The 25,203-nt window shown below is 36.5% G+C and overlaps 1 protein-coding gene across 1 annotated transcript in view; it reads left to right on the forward strand.

The window, feature by feature from the left end:
- Window positions 1–25,203, forward strand: part of LOC118837175 (ABI family member 3 binding protein) — a 201,554-nt gene that overhangs the window by 125,773 nt on the left and 50,578 nt on the right. The window contains exons 40-48 of the mRNA XM_036744133.1: window positions 2,905–2,967; window positions 7,572–7,646; window positions 9,670–9,741; window positions 10,933–10,980; window positions 16,413–16,457; window positions 17,026–17,076; window positions 17,977–18,024; window positions 18,555–18,635; window positions 22,248–22,325. Coding sequence (XP_036600028.1) covers window positions 2,905–2,967; window positions 7,572–7,646; window positions 9,670–9,741; window positions 10,933–10,980; window positions 16,413–16,457; window positions 17,026–17,076; window positions 17,977–18,024; window positions 18,555–18,635; window positions 22,248–22,325 — 561 coding nt within the window. The remainder of the gene's footprint in view (window positions 1–2,904; window positions 2,968–7,571; window positions 7,647–9,669; window positions 9,742–10,932; window positions 10,981–16,412; window positions 16,458–17,025; window positions 17,077–17,976; window positions 18,025–18,554; window positions 18,636–22,247; window positions 22,326–25,203) is intronic.

Below are 25,203 nucleotides of genomic sequence, written 5' to 3' on the forward strand. Positions count from 1 at the left end.
GATTATCTGTGGCTTCCAGTTATTCTTGTACCTAATTGCTATGTATAATCAAGAACTGTGTTGAGATAAATAAATAATAAAATCTACCTCTAAAGATAGTATTTTACTCAAAAATATTACAAGGATATTATCATTTGGGGAAAAGAAATTTCCTTTCATCAGTATCCAAGTATGAGAGTTTATCTGGAATGGCATGTTGACACAAGTGAACAACTTCTCGTCTAGCACCAAAGTTCTGACCACCATTTCCATGCATTCGAGGTGTGACTGTCATTGACTAAATGGTGGACAGAACTATGGCATATTCATTTTATTATCTTCTACAATGTCAATCAGATCCCCTCTTCTAAAATACAATGCGGCATGTCTTAGCTGTATTTGTCTCTTCCTCTAAAACTTTGAAAGATTTAGCTGTTACTATTATTATTACCATTATTAACACTATTAACAGTTAGTCAATAAGCATTTATTAAGTGTTAACTATGTGCCTGGGCATTGTGCCTTAGCACTAGGGATGCATGGTAGCATAGAGTCAAATGCAGAGCCGGGGAGAAATGAAGGAGAGCTGGCCAGGGGCACTTGCCTAAATACAGAACTTCCAAACTCATCAATGGGGGAAGTGGGTCACAGGGAAGGCAATTGAGGCTCCACCTAATTTTCTACCATTTTTCCATGGAATTGTCTCACATTATTTATGGTCTTTGCCTGAGGAATTTTGTCCATGGTTTTGAATTTCTTTACTTTCTTTTGAGGAGAAGGGAATGTTGAACCTGGTTCATATGTCAATGAGCAAGGAATCTCATGGTTGTGAGGATGTCTAGAATTACAATTTTCAAGACCAGATTAATCATTTAGTCCATTCTTCTCTTTTGACAATTGAGGAAATGGAGATCCAAAGTAGTTAAATGGGTTGTCCAAGGTCACAGAACTGGCAAGTGACACTCTTAAGAACTTAAACCATACTCTTAAATTAGCTACAGGTAAGCCTACACTAAATCTATCCTATGGTTATGAGAGAAATGATTATTTCTCTCTTATATTAATATTCAGTTATTGAATTAGGACCAGGATTTTTTCAGAAACCTGTAAGTTCATTCTTTGAATGACATTGTTGATGGATGAGATGGCCTAAAACCCTGGGGTACATGCCTTTTAGTGCTCAGTGGGAGACCCCACCCAGCTAGAGAACCTTACAATGAATTTAATCTCGGTGAAATAGGACCCATTGTGTTCTAGTCGGACAGATCTGAGTGATCAAAATCATGTCCCTCAGCCCCTCATTAGAATAAGTCCACCTCTAATTATAATATTCATTCTCTCATCACTTATTAACCAGAGTCAATTGCTACCCTCAAGAACACCCACTCTTCCAAGGGCATATAAGCATTGAATGGATCCCGTAAGAAGATCTTTGGCATTCAAGAGTACCACTTACCCCTTTTGTCAATTATCTGGTTGCATGATTAATAAAATGATGAGCCAGAAACTATGTCTCCTGAACTTTTTACACATCACAGTTAGTATGTCCTTAAAGACCTCTAAGAAATGAGATTATGCCAATTCTTTCAGTAACCAATTCCAGGGTTTAACAACTCTTATTTTCAAAAAGCTTTAAAATATATGTTCTAAGGCTAGGCAATTGGCAGTACAGTGAATAGAGTGTTGGGCCTGAAGTCAGAAAGACTCATCTTTCTGAGTTCAAATATGGCCTTGAATATTTACTAGCCATGTGACCTTGTATAAGTCACTTAACCCTGTTTACCTCAGTTTCTTTATCTGTAAATGAGCTGGAGAAGGGCACAGCAAACCACTCCAGTATCTTTGACAAGAAACCCCCAAATGGGGTCATTAAGAGTCAGATACAACTCAACCAACTGAACAAGGCTAGGCATGATGATGTGTGCTTGTGGTCCCTCCTACTAGTGAGGTTGAGACTAATGGATCGCTTGAGTGCAGGAGTTCTGAGCTGCAATAAAACCCAGAGCTCATCATGTGTTCACAACAAGTTTGAAACTAACATGATGAGCCCTTAGGAATAGGAGTAACCAGGCTGCCTAAACAGGGACAAACCAGTCCAGGTTATAAGCAAAATGAGTCAGTTTTAGTGCTGATCAGCAGTGGGATTGGGCCCATAAGTGGCCACTGTACTTCCAGCCTGGGCAAAATAATCCTCACTAACCCAAAAAATGTGTCAAAGAAAAATGTATTTTCTGAAGCTTAATAAACGTGATTACTACTTTTTGTCCCTAGTGATGTCCAGCATACACATTAATTAAAGAGATTTTTTTTAAAGAAGCAAAAATACCAGCCTGTTTTCCACCTTCTCCAACTGGATGTTTGCATTTTATTTTATTGTTAAAGGCTTAGTTTAGTTTTTCCGCAGAATTTTCCCTGGAACATTTTAGTACTTGGATAATGAAAGGCAACACAGTGTAACAATACTCCCTCAGAGGCTTTTTCCCCCCTCTTTTTCTATGACAAATATTCAGAGCTGCAGATGCTCAATAATATTCATTTGCACTATTAGCATTTAGTCTGGGAATATAACCAGCTGATTTCTCATTAAGAACTTAAATATAGCCACATTTCAAATAACTCACCTCTAATCTGAAAGCCCGGAAGCTGTGCAAGGGAGATCCTGATATCCCCATTGTTACCAACCCTTCTCTTGTGTTGCCTTAAGCTGATTTTAAAGTAGGCTCTTCTGGAATTCCACCGACTCTGCTTCCCTCAGGTGATCTACTCATGTCACTCAAAATGTAACTTCCATATGTGTTTATTTTTCTTCCATTTTTGTTACCCATAAAAATTTTTCATCCTCTGCAGGATGGTGATGTGAAGGTCTCTTGTAATTTAGCAGTTTCTGAACACAAAAGGGTTCAACCTGTGTCTTTTTCTTTTCAGCTCCAAAACAGACAACACGTGCTCCACCCAAAATGAAAACAACACCGAGCTCAGTCAAACCTGGTAAATGTATAATTTCATATTTCAGCAGGGTTTGTTTGGCTCAACAGGGTTTGGGTCAGTGAGTATATTATATATTCCATTATACTGAATTAAATGAGGGTAGAGGAGGATTTGGTTTGTTTATGATATTTTCCCCTTTGAACAGATATTTTTTCTCTGTAACCCAAGGAACCTTGATTTTCAGAGACAATGAAAGACATTATTAGATCTATTTGTTGCACAAAGTTAACATGCAATTATTATTGGTTTCCTTGGAAGGTAGATTTGAAGTCAAGTAGAAATTGATAGAAGAACTAGGATTATCCTTGCCTAACCAGTGGATATTCTGTTCCTATTTCTCCTTTTATATAATTCCCCAATCTAGACTAAGTATGCTTAATCTTTGTCCATTACCCAATGGTCTAGAACAATTAAACCTCTCATTTTCATTCATTGATGAATCTAGGATAAAGGAGAGAAAGATGGGCCTAAGGGTGCGCTGGAGTTGACTCTAAACCATTTGGGCTAGTCAATTGTTAAATTTTCAGTGTCACAAGTTACAACTCAGAAATTAAAGGGCTTTATTAAGAAACCAGTTTACCATGGAATCATCTGACATTTTTTATGGTCTTTACCTGAAGATTTTTGCCAATGGTTTTTTGTTGAGTGTCAAGATTTAAGAGAATGTTAATAATGCAAATCAAGCTTTAAAATGTGCATGCATACTTTCCCCCCCATTCCCCACCCCAGAGAACATAAGTGTTAAACATTTACCAGTACACTTCTATTTGCTCTATAAACATTGCTTGAGCTCAGCAAGACAGTAGTAGAAGGCTCAGAGAATGAAGTCATCCCCAGACTGGAGGCCTACTAAGTATAGGCTAATAATAATAATAAAGATAATCATAATTGCCATTTATATAGCACTTTAAGGTTTGCAAAGTACTTTATATCAGTTGCCTTATTTGATCCTCGATATACCCCAGGGAGCAGGAAGTTGCCAGCATTATGAACTTGGAATTTCCATGGCTAATCCCCATTTGAGTGCCTTCACTGTGATGCCCTAATCTCAGATCCACAAACAGAATATGGTAATTCCGATCAAAAGTCCAGCAACTTCTGAAAGAAATTTGTTATGAATAACTAATCTTTTGGTAAAACACCTTTTTTATTGCTATGTGGTCAGAGTAGAAAGTAATATTTTAGACAACACTTCTGGCTAATGATTCTTAATGGCTCCTGAGTTACATATTTAATTTGGAAAATATTCTAATACATTTTTAAAACTTTACTAGAAAAACACCAACAGAGAAAAAAAGATAAAGGATAAGCAATATTTTATCAAAAATAGGATACTGGAAAAAATAGCTGAAGTGGTTTGGCCAAGAGAATAGAATTACAGAATATTAGAACTGGGAGAGAACTTAGCTATCACCTATCCCAAATCCTTAATTTTACAGGTGAGGTAACTGAGATGAGAGAAAATAAAAAAGACATAAGGGATATGACACAACATATTGAAGTAGAAATGAGATTAGCATCCAGCTAAAAGGCAAAGAGTAGAATAGAAATGATCAAATATTATAATTACCTAGTAGAAAATGAGAGAAGAAAAAACAAAAACTACTGAGGAAAGTTCAGGCTAGTAGGCATCTAAATTCCATGTTTAATAAATGAAAATAAATGAGATACACAGAAACAGCTGATATTGATTTGCTTGCAGTATCTGTTTAAGCCCTGCTTTCCAACTTTGTATTCTCAAAAAAAAAAAATTAGTAAATCAAAACCTTGTCGATTATTTTCCATTATTGTATTGTCTCTTAAATAGCATATTGGTTCTGTCCCAGACTGACATCATCCTTCTTTAACATATTTTCAATAAATTCAAATAAATTATTTATCATTCAGATTTTTGAAACAGCCTTAAACACCTCCACTGGGCAATGAATAAGATGTTGGTTTTTTTTTTAAAGATCTGGCTCTAAAACATCACAGTGACTGCCAGACTGTAATGATGAAGCTTTTCTGAGACTTTACCAATCCTGACACCACCAGTACCCCTAGCTTCTACTATGGAAAATCTTTGCAACCCCAAAACTTTCTGAGCTTGGAAGCTATGCTAAATACCGTTGAGTGATTTACAGAGAATACTTGCCCCTGAGTGACTCACATGTTTTCTTTCTCCAGGCTCCTATACCACAAGTTACTTCCTCTATCAGTTTATGGAAACAAAAATATAACCTTGTTATTTATTGAAAAATAACGAGTGGAATTAAGGCCTCTTCATTTCCAAGAATAGCATAATCAGATTGGAATTGACTCCCCACAACATCATGCATTATAAACAATTTCAATTAAAAGAGTATATTCAGGAGGCAAGGCACAGCCTAGGAAAGATCAGCATATGTATGTGACTATACATAAGAAGAATATAGCCCATTTTTGTCTGGAATTAGACTATTATATAAATTATATATAAACACAATTATCTAGTATTGGAATCCTGTTACTTCCTTTTCACATTTCTAATTGGACTTCGCAAATAGACACTCTAAAATGTGTTCCTTTGACAGTGCATTAGGTGGAGGGAGGGGATGTCTTATGTTTATAATGAAAAATATATTCTAAAATTCACATTTACATTCCTATAATAAATAGCCTAAACAATGTCTTACAAAAATAAATGCAAACCACAATCCATCACTACTTTCATGAGCCCTGCTAATCAGAAGCTTTCATTTATATCACAAGACATCTTTGGGTAACAGATAGGACCATGAGTTTGGAGTCAGGAAAGCTTGAGTTCAAATCCCATCTCAGACACTTACTAGCTCAGCCTTCCTGAGCAAATCCTTTGATCTCTCTTAGCCTCATTTTCCTCATCTGTATAATGGGGATAACAACTGCACCTGCCTAGTAGGGTAATTTTGCAGATCAAATGAGATAATTTCTGTAAATTATTTTGCAAACCTGATAGCATTGTATAAATATTAATTACTATTATCGTTGTATCCCTGACATAGGTGAACTAAGAAATTATTATATTTAAACTGAAAGCATTTATCAATAGAATTACTAAGAGGAATTTGAAGCCAATTGTCTGCTAGTATTTCAAGGAAGAATTAGACCCAAAGGCCAAATTTCAATCAAGTTATGTAGGTTGTTCCTACTGAAAGCATGAAGCGTAGTGGGGAAGGCATTCATTTCTCTCATTCACCAGTCATCCTATTTGCCTACTAGCCAGCAGCCAGAGGTAGAAAACAAACCTGTTATCACTTTGGCACTTTGAAATCCTATTGTCAAAAGTGCATATAAGCATAACTTTTACTGAAGCAAGCAATCAGGAAATTAGATTAAATAGCCCAAATGTTCTAGGGTTGTGTGTGTGCATGTGTGCATGTGTGCGTGTGTGCGTGTGTGCATGTGTGTGTGCATGTGTGTGTGTGTGTGTGTGTGTGTGATTGGAGCAGGTATAACAAGGATATTCTCTGAGTTAACTAAATATCTATCCAGTTCAAAGTATGGTGCTTTATTTTGTTTTTACCTAACCCAGGTTTACATTAGCATAGTAAACTTTCTTTGTTTCAATGCACATCAAGTGGTTGGCAATTTAAAGTTTTAGAAAGTTGCATCGTACCCCAAAAGGTTAATTGAATTATCTAGATGGGTAATACAGCTGGTATGTGATAGATGTGTATTTGAACCCAGCATCTCAGATCTTCCTAACCCCAAGGTAAGCTCTTTTAACTACTAATCCATCCTGCCTCTCTTAAAGTATATCATCATCTATAAATTGAAAGTTATATTAACTTTAAAACCTGGTGGACAGGCAAAATCTTGTCTGTCCATTCCTGCCATCATTGTAATAGTGTTTGATTTAACACTTCCCCAGATTATAGAGATAGCCTGGCCTAGAGGGTAGCATGACAGCCTTAGTCAGGAAGATTCCAATACATACTAGAGGGGATGACCAGAGGAAAATCATTTAATATCCCAGTACCCCCAGGGAGGCTCTCCAAGAATCCCTTAGTGGATGAAGTTTCCACCCTACACCAATACCATCCCACGTACACACCAAGCAAATGAATCCCCATAAAGTAACAGCCATAATGAAAGATCGTTTTAATGTGTAGAAATGGTTTTATCTTTTACTATCCCAAGAATTGTATAATATAAAGTATGAACTTTCATATTATTGGTTTTCTAAAACTTTCATCTTTTGCTGAAAATGGCTCTTAACTCCTTGGTATCGCCAGTCAATGGCAAATGTGGGTAGATGTGAGGAGGTTGGCATTCCTATCCAGAGATAAAAAGGCCACTCTTTCAAAATCAATTTCTCTATACTCTGAAACAAAACCAACTGCTTATTCTTCATCCTTCTATAATGATTAGCCCAGTTTTGTAACTTCTCAGACTTTGTTTTCCCTGAGCATCTGGAATTACATGTAAGCTACCTCCAAAATTTTTACCCACCAAGGCTTAGCTTTTCTTTCATCATCTAAATTCCACATCAGTAATACTTTTTTTAAACCCATTTTAGGTTTAAAGCATGACAAGTTTGTGTATTAAAAATGACTATCATACACTGACTTCAAGACAACTCATGATAAAGTTCATTTTTTCAGCTCCCAAGGGTTCCCGACCTGTCACTTCAAAACCGAAAATATCACCAAGACCACATGTGTCACCAACTCTACCTGGTAAATGCCTTATCTTGTATTTAAGTCAAATGTACTTAATTTCACTCTTGACTAAAATATAATATGGGAGTTAGTTTTTGGAAGGTAAATTGCAAACATTTATTTTTAGTACTTTTCAAGGATCACCCCACAAGTTAGTCTGATACAGAAGTTTGATAATAGTTGTATATTTACTAACATGATACAGCTAGAGAGGATTTTAAAGCATTTAGAACTCTTTAATAGTATTTTTCTTCTTTTAGAAGTAAATTTTATTAAATTTTAAATTTAAATTAATAAATTAAAATTTATTAATTTTATTCCAATAGTAGCTAACTTAAAAGCTTGAAAGACCCTTCTTTGACACACACTGTCAGAGTGATCTTGGGCAAAGTCATTTAATGTTTTCAGTGCTCTACTCAACTCTAAGACTTTAAGTTACAGAAGATGCTGACCTGCACTGATGGAGGGAACTTCCTTACCGGGGAGGAAAGGTCCAGTCCCTGTCCTTATATAAAGTGAAAGAACCTAGCTATGTGAATCATGGTCACATTATTTCATGTGCCTCTCATTTTAACAAAATAAAAGACTGGAATCCAGAATTTGGGTCTTTCCACAAAGGACCAGCTGTTTTTACAAATAAAGAAGAAAATGATGCCAAGTATCTCCCTTGAGTACTGAAATTGTATTGCAGAGTTAAGGTTTTCCAGTGTGGTCTTATTTTCTAAGATTATAGGAAGAAAAGAATCTTTAAACACAGTCAGCCCTTGTCTCCTTTGTGAGTGAAAGGAACCTCAGAAAGACCTATCAAGGGAAGCTCTCTTCAAGTTTATACATGGAGAGTACAAGTCTGTGGCCTCTCTAGCAATAAGGAAAGGTTGAGCAGACAGACTGACAGAACCCATGACTGCATACTTGCTGGTCTCCCTCTTCTGCATAGTAACAGGTTTGTAAACTAGACATCAGTAGAAAATTGGAAGGGCAAAGTAAGGAAGCAATTATTTTTTTCCCTCTCTAGTTTCAGAGGGCATACTATTTATTACATTGAAGGTTCTTGGGGTCACAGAACTGAATTTGATTGATAAGTAAGCAAGGAACAAACTGATGGAAATCATATAATGTCGATGCTTATCTTTTGCGTTTAACAATTATTTGATGCAGTCCACTAAAATCATGTTTTCATGTGTGACAGTAGATAACAATGTTAACTTAAATGAATGCTTTTATTGGTTTTCTCCACTCATTGGAAGAATGACTGCCATCTTCATCTCAACACGGAAATTATTTTTATTCCTTGAAACTCATTATTTGCACTAAAACTCACATCCTTTTTTTTCCTGTGAAGACTCTTAGTTCATCCATAAATGCAGTTACTATGTTGTGTGATTAACCAGAAAATCAGCATAATAAAGTTACTCTTAACTAAGTTCTTCATCTGGGATCTATCGATTTGCTTTGTAATATTTTGGTAAATGTACTTGAACAGAATTGGCTTTCTTTGTAATCGCATGTATTTTATCGTATGCATTTAAAAACATTATTCTGAGGAGGAGTTCATAGGCTTTACCAGATTGCCGAAGTGGTCCATGATGCAAACAAGGTTAAGAATCCCTACCTTTAGGTTTTTCTCCTAGACTTTCTTTACCGACTTATCTACTGTAAGAGTGCAGCTAAAGCTGACATTATTTCTTTTTCTATTTCCATTTCTTTGGCAGCATTGTCATTGTGTCTTTGAGAACTACCTCTCTTTTACTATCCCAAAGGGACAGTATGGACATGAATAGTAGCTGTGAAATAATTTAATTTTTCTTGCAGACTTAAGGATATAGCCTGGTGTAATGATAAATACTGAGAGCCAGGGCACTTGGTTTTTATTTCCTACCTCCGAAACCTACTAGGTTTGTGACCATGTAGCCACTGAAACTCTCAGAGCCTTGGTTTCCTCATCTGTAAAATGGAATCTCTAAGATTCTTTGAATCTTCATACCAAACTTTAAGTCACATTTGCAATCTAAAGAATGTAACCTTGAATCTTATTTTTCAGTTCCTACAGAAAGACACATCTCTTCCTCGCCTCAGCCATCCCTGATTCCTATTATATCTCCGACCACACATGGTAAAATATTTGTGAGAAATCTTTTATCTAGCAACTAAACTTAAGAAAAATTATCTTTTCTTTTAGCCTTCATTACTATGAAGTACAAAATCTACTGAATGGCCAAATTTGATACAAACCTGAATTTTCCTCCCTCAGGAAGCTAATCTCAAAAAAAAATGAGAAACAGAATAATAATGTTAATCTTAAGTTCCACCAAAAAAAACTCATGGAAATTTATTCTAGGATACAGGTCCATGGGTTCTGAGGTATGTCATGTGCTTCATGCTAATAGTTTTCTAATGAAATTCTAACTTTAGTATTCCACCCAGATGACCCATCTGGTAAACCTAGTGCAAAGTCTTAAACTGAGCCTTCACAGGAAGGTAGATGGAATCTTGCCTCAGACACTACTAGCTGGGAAAGTCTTTCAGACTCATTTTCATCATCCATTGAGCAGTTACCTCACGAGGCTTTTTTGAGGATCAAATGAGATAACCTATATAAAGTACTTTGCAAACCTTAAATCACTATATAAACTTTATGGTTATCATCATTATATCCTGAGCTAAAGTCAACTCAGACTTCCCCACTGTGACCCCCAGACCTTCTTAGAATATTCCAGAGCAAAAGTCCCTCATAAAAAAGGCCTACTTGTTTGAAACTCAAACCTCATGGAGCACTTTGCTGCTATAGAAATGTCTCTTTCCCTTGTATCCAATGATGTAGAGTTAGTCTAAAACTTATTGATCTTTTGATCATATGAAATCTGAATCAGGGGAAGGCAGAATTAGCACCCCCCTGCTTTGGGTTAGTGAGTGGTCTGTGCATGAATGTAAGGATGTCATCGGGCTTTCAGCAATCTGTACACCTCTGTGCAATCTGCTCAATAATTTAATTCAACTGCTATAAATCTTTCATTTTTATTAGTGTATTTTGGTGATTCCATAGCCCAATTTCTGTTTTCAAATACACATGGCAAAGCAGTGCTTGTGTATTTTGTAAGCACAGTTTAGAAAGTATACTTTATCCAAAATATTTGTTAATGTATGGACCCTTGTTTAAAGTGATAATTTTATAGAAGTATAACTTAGTCATATTTTTTATAAAATCTTGTTTAGATTGAATAACAAATAGTAATTCCATACATATAAGTCAAAGGAAAGTCTGAATTTTACTATCTATGTAATGAATGTGTTTGTTTTAATGCAGTCCCAGAAGAAATCACAATTAGAATCAAGCAACCAAAGACAACTATAGGTAATAATATCTCCTTGATTGTTCATTTTCCTCATCCTAAGACTAGGGTAAGGGTAAGGCAGTATCCAATTTTAAGAACCTACAAGAGTAAGATCGTTTCTCCTCACGATTTTTATCATTATTATTGTCTTCTAGGCATGATGTCATTTGCTCCTGAGTTATCCACTTTTGCCTATTTTCCTAAAGCCCCCTAACATTGTTTTATTAGTTCTGAATATAAATCTCTCTTTCATTGAAAGTTCTAGAGTCAAAATTCTCTCACACAGGTCAGAGTCCAAAACAAATGTGCTTAAGGGAACGCTTGAATCAAATCACTCATTGAACTCTTATAGCATGACCTACCACTTTAATTCTCTCCTATATTCCTTTAGGGGCAGGAAATTAAATAATAATTAATAGCATATTCTTATTAAATTAATCAAATTAAAGTGATCTTATTTTCTGTCACATATGCTTTCCAGTGAAACTCTAGTTTGCTTTAGATGACTATGCATACTTGACCACATCTCCCATGTTCATGTTCCCAGGTAAAGGTTTCCTTTCCATGTCCATTTCATGTCTGAACTCAAATAAACTTGTTAATAAGCTTGGGGTATTTCTTTTGAGGACTTTAACCACCAAGACCCTCGTTTCAACTCTTTTAGCCAAAATAGCTACTGACTTGGCACCTTCCCTTTTTCAACAACGACAAATAAAAAAAAACTCAGACTGATTGATTATGAATTACTAAACTGATTCTCTAATTCTTCTATAGCAAAAACAAATTGTGCTTAGTGTGACAGATTCTGCTAGTGTGTTAACTGTTCCCTAAGACTTAAGTTATATACCTTGGGATGTTGCTTATTCAAAACCTATGTACCATTTAGCAAAATACTTTTTTCAGTACCTTGATAGTACCTGGTAGTCTATTTCAATGCCTAAGAAGCAGTTTTTCTCTATATGTAAGCAACACAATTTTTTCCCCAATTTTAAACATTTTAAAAATAGATGAATGTCATTTTATCATTATATCATGGAGTGTTTATCACTTTATTATGGAATGACAGCATGGGTATACTAGATAGAAAGCAGGCCTTAGAGTCAGGAAGATGTGAGATCAAGTCCTGCCTCTAAAATATACTAGCTACGTGATGTTGGGCAAGTCATTTGCCCGTCAGTAAACCAGGCAACTATAAACTGCAGAGTCAATGCCAACATGGAACAAGAAGTAAATGTTAAGTGCTTACTATGTATCAGCACTGTGCTAAGCTGGGAATACAAGTAGAAAGATAATCCCTGCCCTGAAGGAGTTTACATTCTAATGGATGCCAATATGTGTTGGTAAAGGAGGTACCCCACCAATGAGAAATTTTCTAGACCAATTACATAATAATTCCAAGGTTTTTTTTTAATTTTGAGGTTACTCTTATACAGTTTCCACAATCTGAATCATACTACACACCCACAATGGATATTATTCATCTATAATAAACCAAAAATTAACTTTGCATTTCTGCCAAGTAGAGACACTCTCCCTATTCCTTGGCATGGATGTATAAGGAAATTATCATTTAAAGTTTGGCTTTTGATTTTAACATTTTTATTTTCATGTGTTTGATTCATGCACATGTTAAAGTATTACTTTTGTTGTAAGTCTGAGAAACAAGAATGACAGGTTTTCATATGAGGAAATAAAAGTCACAATTTACTTAAGTTCATTAGTTTTTAACTGCACAGGAAACCTGAGTTCATTGAACACCCCAGTCCCACTATCTTCTTAGTACCAAAAAGAAATTTTGCTTGTGATAGAAATTTGGACTTTTTTGAGTATATGGAAAAGGGGCGATTATTTATAGCCTGTTCCCATGGGCATTTCCATTTCTCTCCTTTGTCTTTACTCATTTGATAATGCCAATTTATCTTAGTGTTTCAAGTGAACAATTCACGAAAAAGAAGTATGGATGAGGAATGGAGAGAGAAAAGGAAGCAAAAATGGAAAGAGAGAGGGAGGAATGAAGAGAGACAGACAGAGAGAGAGAGAGAATGCCTTTTGTAGCAGCAGAAAGTCAAACTCTTCCAGAGAACCAAATACCATCTTAGAAAAAAAAGACAAGCAAAAAGTAACATATTTACAGTATGGAGGATTTATTAGTAACAGATCTCTTTTCAGATCCTACTTTCCTTAATCCTAGCTTTTCTTTGTATAGTCTATTACTGTAACTGATCGGGATAGCTATAAACTTTGTTGTTTAATTATACTCATCCCATTTGCAGAGGTAAATCAAAATGCCTTCTCCTTCGAGTTCCAGATAAACAATAAATTAAATTTACAACTGGAAATTCCTCAGTTTTACTCTTGTAATTCCCCATAAACTGCAGGATCCAAAAGCACAATGTTTCCTATTTGCCATTGGATTTTCCATACTACTAATCTTTCTTAAACTAGTGCTTTCAAACCAGGCCAACATCTTTGCTCTGGCTTCGCCTTCCTCCCTTCCTAATCTTGACCCTATAATTATCCATTTCTCTGTAATTCTGTCTTCTACTCAAATCCCTGGTCTCCTTGTCCTACTGACACGAATGCATTATCAAACTTCAACCATATACCAGCTCAGCTCTTACTTGTGCTGCTAAATAGTACTGGAGGAAATATTGCACAACAGTGCTGAGGGGGTCCGCTATAAATTTGTTTTATCTAATTTCAACAGGACCCTCATGGTAGCAAGATAAACCTGGAATTATGATGTAATCAGTCTAGAAAATTTCTCATGGGTGGAGTACCTCCTTTACCAACACATATTGGTATCTATTAGAATATAAGTTCCTTGAGGGCAGGGATTATCTTTCTACTTGTATTCCCAGCTTAGCACAGTGCTGATACATAGTAAGCACTTAACATTTACTTCTTGTTGCATGTTGGCATTGACTCTGCGATTTATAGTTGCCTGGTTTATTGACAAATGACTTGCCCAAGGTCACATAGCTAGTATATTTTGGAGGCAGGACTTGATCTCACATCTTCCTGACTCTAAGGCCTGCTTTCTATCCAGTATACCCATGCTGCCAATCCATAATATAGTGATACATACTCCATGATATAATGATAAAATGACATTCATCTATTTTTAAAATGTTTAAAATTGGGGAAAAATTGTGTTGCTTTTATATAGAGAAAAACTGCTTCTTAGGCATTGAAATAGACTACTAGGTACTATCAAGGTACTGAAGAAGTATTTTGCAAATGGTACATAGATTTTGAATAAGCAACATCCCAAGGTATATAACTTAAGTCTTAGGGAACAGCTAACACACTAGCAGAATCTGTCACACTAAGCACAATTTAAAGAATGGTCTTCTTGCTACAGAAGAATTAGAGAATCAGTTTAAGAATTCATTATCAATTGATCTGAATTTTTTTATTTGTTGGTGTTGAAGACAGGAAGATGCCAAGTCAGTAGCTCTTTTAGCTAAAAGAGTTGAAACGAGGGTCTTAGTGGTTAGAGTCCCCAAAAGAATACCCCAAGATTATCCTTCCCTAATTGTCCTTCACATTGAACTCCCCACAGTGGATCTTCCAGTCCTTTTCTTCTCTCTTCAAGCCTCTCGAACCATCCTATTCCCTTTCCTTCTCAGCACAAAACCGCATTTCATACTTTACTGAAAAAAATAGAAATTGTCCTCTATTAATTCTCTCTTCTCCACTAATATGAATTTTAAAAACCCTTGACATAAGCATTATTCTCCATCTTCTCTACCTTTGCTCTAGTATCTGATAAAGACCTTCTGGCCAAGGCCAACCCCTCCACTTGTACCCTCGACTCCATGCTCTACAACCTTCTCTGGTAGCTTCATTTTCCACAAATCATTTCCACAATCATTTCCTCTTGCTCTCTAATTTTCAATCTCTCTCTTTTTATTGGCTCCTACTGTACTACTTACAATGTGTCCAAGTCTCCCCTGTACTTAAAAACCCTTTTTTGGCCCTACCATTCCCTCAAGCTATCCTATTATATCTCTTCATTTTTTCATAGTCAAACCACTAGTAAAAACCACATAGTCAATGTTTCTACTTATTCTCCCTCACTCACTGCTCATTCTTACTTTTTAGTTTGGCTTCTGTCCTCATCACCCAGCTAAAACTTCTCCTTCCAAGGTTACCAACAATCTTTTAATGGACAAATCTAATGGCCTTTTCTCTGTCCTCATAATTCTTAACCTCTCTGTAGTATTTAACACTGTTGACTAACTCCTTCCTCCTGGATATTCTCTCTTTCTTGGATTTCCAGGACCCTCTTCTCCCCTCACTCCAAATCTGATGCCTTATCCACTAGGCCATGTGATATTCAGAGGAGTGTGTAGCATTGAAGTAGGTAGCACAGAGCAGGAAACTAGCAGCTTCCCAAATGGTCTTATATGTGCCTGAACAAATGAGAAGAGCTGGGGAGGAATGGAGCAGAGTTGGTCCATGAGGCAGGGGAAAATGGCCCGGGAATATGTGAGTAAATAGGCAGACAAAGATCACCACTACTGAAGTGGTCAGGACTGAGACAGACCCACCACATACTCAACCAGACAATGGGGATGATTCATACCATGACTTTTGCCCATTAATGCAAATAAGCTAGTGTCTTCTTTGGTGTTTTAACACACACCCATTGATGTCCCTTTTGATTGTACTGGTCTTCATAACATATTCTCCCCTCTATAGCTATTAAAATTTCACACATGCCTTTTCTACATTCAAGGGCAAAATGGCATTGGACTGAACAATGATGAAAAACAACAACATGTCTCTCAAATAGGAATTTTTTTACTTCAAACAGGCTCAAACTTAATTCTATTCCAGCAGCATGTGGGGTCTTTGGCTAGCTACCATATAGATTCTAGACTTCATGAGATTTATCAGTTCAGTAGGAAGGGGGCGGGGACAAGCCAGAAAGGAAGGCAAAAGTAAAGAAACTGACCTTTGGTAAAGCTGGCCAAAATTGTAAGGCAATATTGTCACACAACAAATCTGCCACCCTACTTAGCTTTCTTTACCAGAACATCTTTTATTTTGCTTTATTTTATTATCTTGCAATATATTTATTATTTTATAATCCCCCAATACTATGAGGGCTCAGAGAGAGAAATGTTGGTGTAAGTAGTTGATTTTATCTTGTGAGAACTTTTCACTGACTATAGATATCTCCCCAGTAGAAAAATGAGATAGTGGCATTCCAGTCAATTGCTTAAGGCAAGGACCATATTTTTTTTCAAATTTTTTTTAATCTTCAATGCCTTGCACAGTATCTTGTATGTGGTTTGCATTTAATAAATTTTTCTTGTTGATGTTTTATTTTTCTCCTCTGTGAAAATTATTTTGTTAAGTGCACAACAGAAATTAGGGACCAGGTTATTAAAATGGCATGCAAACTGACCTTTCTTGTCTTCATTTTGTTTATCTATAACAGTTCCAACAACCATCACACTGAGAACAGCAACCTCGACAACAATAGGTACCACTTGACAAGTGTTTGCTTTTGCATCTCATTCCTGTAATCAAGCGCTCTGTCACTGCCTTTTACTATTCAGCTTCACCTTATATACCCTCTTCTCCTACGCACAAAACAAATCTGCCACCCTCCATTAGCTTTCCTTACCAGGACATCTTCCATTTTATGTTAGTGTCTTGTATCATAGAGATCTTCCATTACTGTCATTAGAAGATAGACTTGCATGTTAAGAAAGTGTTACACTTCAGACAAAAGACCATCCGCTGTGAAATAAAACTCAAAGCAAATCCATCCTCTTAAAATTATGTTAGCTGTTTCCCTCTCTCTTTCCTGACAATTTCAAAATGTGAATTCCATATTTTTGTCTGACTCTCTCTAAACCCTTTCCAAAGCAATTCCATTTTTTCCATTTTAAAAAAATTCTTTCATGGGCTGCCTTTTCACCCATGACTAACAAAAGATTATTCATTCCATCATTCATATTTGAGGAATTTCATGTCCCTGTTTTCTTAGATACCAGGTGTGATGCCTAAAGAACACAATGTCTTATAACCTGGGCTTTTTCTTTCAGCTCCCAGAGATGTACATAAACCAGGCCCAGATGTCTCTCAGACCAAACCTGGTAAATGCATTATTTTGTTTTTCAAGATAGTGAGATGACTCTTTCAGGCCTTATTCATTGAGATGAATACAGATGTTTTTGTTATCACTGAAGATAATGTTGAGAGAAGCTTGCATAAACTATGAATGTGTGTGTGTGTGTTTTAAGATTAAACCACACTGCTATCTTACTGGAAAATATGGATAATGTAGATGAGAGCAAGCAAGCCTTAAAAACCCACCCTTTTCACTATTTTCTTTATATCAGAATGAGTTTTTTAATTTAACTTTTTTTCAATTAATGAACATTTATTTTCTTTCCCTATTCCTATTTATTTCCTATTCCCTCCCCCACATAAAAAGATAGAGAACAAAGCTAAATTTTTGTAACAAATATTCACAGTAGAACCAGATGAATTCCTCCATTGGCCAGGTCTAAAACTCTCATTTTGCATCTTGAGCTCATTGCTCTCCATCAGGAGGTTGGTAAAAGGCTTCCTCATCATTTGTAATCAATCAATACCTTGATCAGAGTACTAACCCACTTTTCAAGAGAGGGCATGTGCTAAGAATATCCAAAATTATTACAGATTGAGCTCTCAAATACCTTCAAAATGATGACATATTGACCAGATGAACTTAGAGTTGTGATTCTACTCTTAAGGTAGTAATTGGTACACCAGCCAACTTTTTCCTGCATGATAGAGGGTGAGAGTCCATATGCTAACCTAAGTTACCTGACCAGTATTCCTCAAGAGAGGGTCCTTAAGTTTCCTATTATAAAAATTTTCTCAGGATAAAGAAACTATAAATGTTACGTATTGTTTAGCTGTATCTAGAAATGAAGAAATTTGTGTTGACCAGGTAGTGATTCTCACAAATGTTTACATGTGTCTGTGTGTTTGTTTTGCTTTTGACATAGTCCTGGAACCTGTTACATTTAGAATTGAACCATCAAAGCCAACGATGGGTAATGTTCATTCTCCCTTGTTGAGAAATTCTAATTTCCTGTTTTCTCTTTTGTTGCAAATCCTCCTCGGAATGATCATCTTATGTCACCATTTTTTTGCATCCTATTCCATCCCATTCTCTTTTCATTCTATTTTTGCTAGGTTCCTTTGTCCTTTGGCATAGAAGACATTGAGCCACTGCATTTTTATTGTTTCCAAATAGAAAAAAAAGTTTTCGTTACAATTAAGACAATAGTCTTATTTTGCTCTGAACTGTGACTGTGAAAGATCAATAACTGGGTCCATTAACATTCTCAATTCTTGCCAGATTATGTTTGCATGTTCCAAAGAAGTTCATATTCTAATATTCATTCTCATGTTCTAAAATCGTTTTCCTGAAAATTCATATCGTTACTTTTTTCTCCATTTTTCATCAGAAGGCTATCATTTTCTGTTTCAGTCCATGGTATGCTGCATATGCTTTGCATTTGACCTGGTGGTGTGGATATTGAATCTGACTAGCTTACAACTTCGGACTTTTTTTTTCCAGCTCCCATAGAGACAAAGGGCACTTCTCCTAAGCCTAAGATTTCACCAAGTCCAAGTCAAGATGTACTACAAACCACGCAGGGTAAATTCTTGCTTTGATATTTCTGTTGAATTATGAGTCTCTTAGTAACTGCATTATAGTAGCCTATGAATTCATTTCAAATAATCTTGAATAGTTCTCTTTCAAATAACAGAAAATTGCCTTTCTCCAACCTGAAAGGAAGACAAGATTTTGATTTTATTAGATAGAAACATGTTCTTAATTCTCTCATTCCCAGGTTGTTTTGTGAAGTCTTGGGAACAGAGGAATCAACATATTAAAAAACAGACATTATAAAAAATTTTCAGACAATTTTGCTTTTAAAAGTAATATCATTCAAATAGTCTAAAGGGAAAACCAAACATCTATAAGTAGTAATATTTATTAAATCTCCCCATTTGTACTCATTTTGGGAGCTCATTTTGGTAGAATGACCACATCAGAAATTATTAGAATGCATATTATCCAAACTGGGAGCATTGCATGGTGGGTAGAAAGCCAGTCTTGAAGTCAGGGACACCTTGGGTCAAGGTCTGCCTCATAGATATCTATATATCTATACCTATCTATATATTTATCTTTGTATGTATGTATTTATATATAATGCAGGTGATTGCATACACACATGCAAATATGTATTGTTACCATGGTCAAATCGTTTGACAAATCAATGCCCCACCAACTTCCTAACACTATAAGTTATTAGGGGATTTCTATCCTGAGATTTTCCTACATCAATGAGACTATTATTCCAGAGCAACTCCCCCAAAAAGAGATATCCAAGATGTCCAAAATAAGAGAATTTACATTTATTATAATTATGTAGTAAAGGTACTCTAATATGATTGTTTGGGAGGAGAGCTATTTTCTGGTTTTCTTTTTTAAAATTTTTTTTGGAGGGGGGAAGGCAGGGCAATTGAGGTTAAATGACTTGCCCAAGGTCACACAGCTAGTAAGTGAGTCAAGTGTCTGAAGCTGAATTTGAACTTAAGTCCTCCTGACTCCAGGGCCAGTGATCTACTCACTTCACCACCCAGCTGCCTCTGGTTTTCTTATTACTAAAGTAACTGGTTTTTATAACAAAACACCAGCTTACCACCATAGAGTATCATATTGCCATGTTTTTTTATTATTATTATTTCAGAACACTTTCCTATATGATAAAAATCCTCTAGTCTCCAGATCCATATAGGCCATCTCTGTAAGCCTTAGCTGCTTACATTATAATCCATTCATTATGGAAAAGTTTTTATTAGAATTTGAGTGTTTCCCTTGTGTCACTTGACAAAGTACACTTTGGTTAAGAGTGGCTATGATTTATTTTCCCTTTCCAGATCTCTGGTGGCATGGCCTCAATGTAGTATTTTCCAACATTCAGTTTCCCCAATGTTTAAGGTGCCATTTTTAGTGAAATTCCACCCCATGAAAGAAGATTACTTTCAGGCTAGTTAGACGTTTTTTTTCTCTAGTTACATGTACTCATTAACCTTTCCAAAACAGAAGATTATTTCACTGCTAGGAAGTCAACAAGTATGAAGCACCTACTTTGTGCCACAAATGAGGAAAGGAAAGGAGACAAAGAAACAAAATGAAACTATGGTTTCCCTGGCGAATCTCTTATTAAAGAATTCCTAAGTTATTTTCAATGCAAAGACTTGAAATGGTGAATAGGGTTGAATGAGAAGGAATAATAGGACTCTCTAGGAAATAAAAAGTTTGACAAAATCTAGCATCTAAGCAATCAGAATCAGCAGAAACCACAATTTGTCTGGCATGACTTAAAATTAGCATGAAAACCAGTCTTTTAGACTTATGATTTTGTTGTGATTACCCAAACACAATATATTCCACAAATACACACACACACACACACACACACACACACACACACACACACACATACCCACTGCCTCATTTTCTCTCGTCCACCCCCTTGAAATAAAACCATTAGTTTGTATGAGAAGTTTGGTTCCATCATGAATCTCTGCTAAGAGAAATTGGCGATGTCTTCTTAAAAAGGTTCTTTCCTTGGGAAAATTTTCAGTGAAGAAATAGAAAAGTAAAGATCTCAATAATGACTAATTTTGGTAGAAGACAGCAAATTCAGTGCATTTTCCATCTATCATAACATAAATAAATGATCCACTCACAAGCCAGGAAATCTTATCATTCAGTCATTTTCAGTCATGGCCAACTCTTCTTGACCCCATTTGGAGTTTTCCTGGCAAATATACTGGAGTGGTTTGCCATTTCCTTCTCCAGTTCATTTTACAAATAAAGAAACTGAGGCAAAAGGGTGAACTAACTTGTCCAGTGTCACACAGCTAGTATGCCAGATATGAACTCAGGAAGATGAGTCTTCCTGACTTCAGGCCCATGCCCATGCGCTATCCACTGCACCACCTAGCTGTAAAGACTTTTATATATGGCTGAATAGTTAGTAAATTAAATGAATGAATGAATAAGTAAATAAGAACCTACTAGTTGTGACTCAGAATAAAAGTCCTCCTTTCTGACCTTTAGTGCAGGGCACCTTCCCCAGAAGTGGCCTCATTCCAGTTTCCCAGTTCCTGCTTCCCCCTACCCTTAAATGAAGGAATGTTCCATGCAATTTGCTCCCCTCATGGTTGTGTTACTTGTCCTGGGCACAAAAATTCCTAGTTACAGCTCTGACTGACTAGAAAAGACATTAGGTAGGTATGAGAGATAAAAATATTTTTAAAAATAGCTATCCAGTCATGTCACAATGAGAAAGCTACATATCGTATTGTAGTCTCCGTTTCTTCCTCCGTAAAATGAGAGGGTTAAAATAGTGGCCTGTGAGATCTATTCTGTCTATAACCCTACGATCCTCTGTAACAGCTACAAATATTTCATTAGTGCTCATATGTCACAAAATGAATGATTTACTATGTCTATGTAATGTGTTATAGAACTACATAAGCAAATAGGAGAGGGGGACAATGGAGAAATAAAAGCATTATCTATATATGTATATTGTAATTATTGTATATTGCATAATGTGACATTATGCTATATATAATTATTTTTATTATTACTATATATAGGCAGCTAGTTGACACAGAGGGCCTGGAGTCAAGAAACTCGAGTTCAAATCAGAACTTATACATTTAGTAGCTGTGTGACCCTGGGCAACAAGTCACTTTAACTACTGTCACCTTAACTGGAAAATGGAGGAAGTAACAATGTTTGGCACATAGTAGGTGCTTAGTAAATGTTTATTGATTAATTGATTAACAGTACCAACTCACAGGGTTTTTGTGAGGATCAAATGAGATAAAATTTGTAAAGTGCTTGGCACAGTGCCTGGCACATAGTAGGCACTATTTTATTTATTTTTACTTTTTATTCCCTTCCCATTATGTATATTATGTATAAATATATAAATATAATTATTCCCTTTCCATTATGTTCTCCCACACCATGCAATTTATTATATGCCGGTAAAGAAAGCTAAAAATTCCTATTTCATGCATCCGTTTTCTACAGTCTACATTGTTGTGCATGGAGAGAAATATTTATACAGTTGTCAACTCTATTTAAGGAAACAGTTTTATTAGCTACAATAAATTGGTGCTATTCTCTTGATTTTCCCTTTAGACCTCTCAATGTATGCCTTTTTTCCCCTCTCAGCAGAAACAGGTCGATCAACTCAGCAACCAGTCACGACGAAGGCTTCTCGAACACGTAAACGGATAAAGACAACTCAGGGTAATAATGGTTTTTCTCATCACTGGGTAGTCACTTTTTCATTTTCTATCAAGGAAGAAATTCCCTCTCGAGAGTAAGATTTCCATTATCAAAGATAATGACTTACATTTTCTCCTATTTACAGGTACAGATCTATAACCAAACCAAAATGCTTTCAATTTAACAAGATGTATAGATAATAAGTTTTTTTTTTAATTTTAGTTCTGTCTCTGGGAGTATTGAGTGCTTCTTGAAGTGAGGAATTGATAATGAAGGTTCTCTTCATTTTTTCTATCAGATGCTTAACTTTCTGTCTCATTTTTTTTCCCCACCTATCCTACAGAAGGAATCTCTGCCATTGTTGGTCTGTTGGTCTGTTTATCTCTCTGCTTCTCCCTTTTTCCTTCTTCACCCACTACTCCATTTCTCTATCTGAACTGAAATGTTCCTAGAGATCACTTAGTCCGATCCACGTATTCGACAAATAAGAAAACTGAGTGTCAAAGAGTTAAAGTGATTCACCTAAGGTCTCGTGGGTAAAGAAACAGCTGAAAAAACACACAGGTCCTCTTAATCCCAGACCAGTTCTCTCATATCTATCTCATCTCTGACTTGCTCTCCTAGAGTCCACTATGTTTGATATCAACAACATGGTTTTTAATCTGCAATTAAAAGTCAACTGGCCTAGCCACCTCCAGAAGCAGTGCGGTGTAGTAGGAGTGATCTGCTCTCAAAACCAGGGAGGCCTGGATTGAGATTCTTCCTCTGACACATAGGCCAAATCCATGGCTGCGTGAGTCTAAGCACATCACTTAATTTCTCAGTGCTCTAGGCCGATGGTGACAAACTCACATGGAAATGGAGGCCACTAATCTATACATAGGGGTAGCTAGGTGGTGCAAAGGAGAGAGTGCTGGGCCTGGAGCTGGAAAGACTTATCTTCCTGAGTTCAAATCTGACCTCAAACACTTACTAGCTGTGTCACCCTGGGCAAGTCACTTAACCCTGTTGCCTCAGTTTCCTCATCTGTAAAATGAGCCAGAGAGGGAAATGGCAAAATATTCCATTACCTTTGCCAAGAAAACCCCAAACGGGATCACAAAGGGTCACACATGACTGAAACAAATGAACAACAACAAAATCTATACATAAAGATCCCTTGTTGTTGTTTGTTATTGTATAGGCAAACAGAATTAACTAACTTGCCCACGATCACACAGCTAGGATGTGTCTGGGGCTGGATTTGAACTCAGGAAGGTGAGTCTTCCCAACTCTAGGCCCAGTACACTATGTCCACTATGCCACCTACTTGCCCATAAAGATCTCTACAGGTTAAATATTGATTTAGTTTTAAAATGTGATGTTATCTATGTTTATTGTATTTTTTATTTTATTAAATATTTCCCAATTGCATTTGAATCAGGTTCCAGCAGTACTTGATACTCAGGAATGTTGCTTGCCACCTCTGCTCTAGGCAACTTGATGATATAAATTGCAGAGAAGGCACCAACCTGGTTGTGGTAGAGAATTTCCTTACCTGGGAGTTCCCTATACTAATGAAAATCACAGGTCCTGTTCATATGCCCTGTTTATTGAACACTTTCTACACAATCAACACCACACTAGACAAAAGAAGTCCATCCACAAAGAGTGTACACATTTATTGGTGGGAAAAGATCTAACAGATGCCAGTTACGCATAACCAAATAAGAGAGAGTGCATTAAGTGTCCACATCATTGGCACAAAGAGCAGAAGTTACAGGAGTGAAGGAAAGAGAGAAGGCAAAATGGATCAGAGAATGAGGGAAGTATTTGCAGAGAACACAAGGCTTGAATGTATCTTTAAATGATATTTTTGGGTCAGAAGGGTGGAGAAGGGTTAAGTACACATAAAAGCAATGTGAGTAAAAAGCAAAATAGTATATTTGTTGATTTTGAGGATTCCAGCCTACATGGAATGGAGAATTTGTGCTAAGGAGCACTTGGGCATTAGGTTAGATGGGTAGGATCATGGGATTCAGCACTGGAACATACCTTCAAGATCATCTAGTCAAACTCCTTCATTTTACAGATGAAAAAACTGAGACTCAAAGAGTTGAAGTAATTTGTCTGAGGTTACATCGATAGCAATAAGAAGAATTGGAATTCTTACCCAGTTCCACTTATCCTAAATCCAGAATTCTTTCCACTAAGCCATAGAGCAAGTTTATGGAAGAAAATCCTCAAATTAAAAAATAATTAGTTTTGGAGTTCTCTAAGGGAGAGGATGAAGAGAGAGAGCAAGAGCCGATGACTGATCCTTGTTCAACTCACATGACTGGGAACAGGAGACAAAGAAATAGCTGTAGAAATAGGAGAACCGGTATTCGGCAGTACAACGGGAGCTTTGCAGGAACACGGAGATGGCCAAAAGTGGCAGGTGCCAAAGAAAAGTCAAGAAACTTAAGTCCTAAACAAACACCAGCAAAAAACCCCGTTCTTTCTGTCATTCAAGGAAACAATTTCAGTGGGGTAGTGGGAATAAAAGGCATATAGCAGGAGAGAAAGAGAGGTCAGATTTCACTGAAGTAGGTACAGCCCAGATTGAACCTTGGTATTCATTCAAGGTGGATGATAGATTTGCAGTGAGGTTTTTTTTTTTCCCATGACTTTCTAGTTTCTGTTCCTGGAAAATGCTAATATCTAAATCCTTCCATTTATAGGATCATAGAGATTCTCTCTCTCCCTCCCTCCCTCCCTCCCTCTCCCTCCCTCCCTCCCTCCCTCTCTCTCTCTCTCTCTCTCTCTCTCTCTCTCTCTCTCTCTCTCTCTCTCTCTCTCTCTCCTTCTCTCTCTCCCTCTCCCCACCCTACTCTTTTTTCCTTCTTCTTCCTCCCTCCTCTTTCCTCTCTTCTGCCCT

The sequence above is a fragment of the Trichosurus vulpecula genome, chromosome 2 (assembly GCF_011100635.1).
Source record: "Trichosurus vulpecula isolate mTriVul1 chromosome 2, mTriVul1.pri, whole genome shotgun sequence".
In the NCBI taxonomy this organism is placed as follows: Eukaryota; Metazoa; Chordata; class Mammalia; order Diprotodontia; family Phalangeridae; genus Trichosurus; species Trichosurus vulpecula.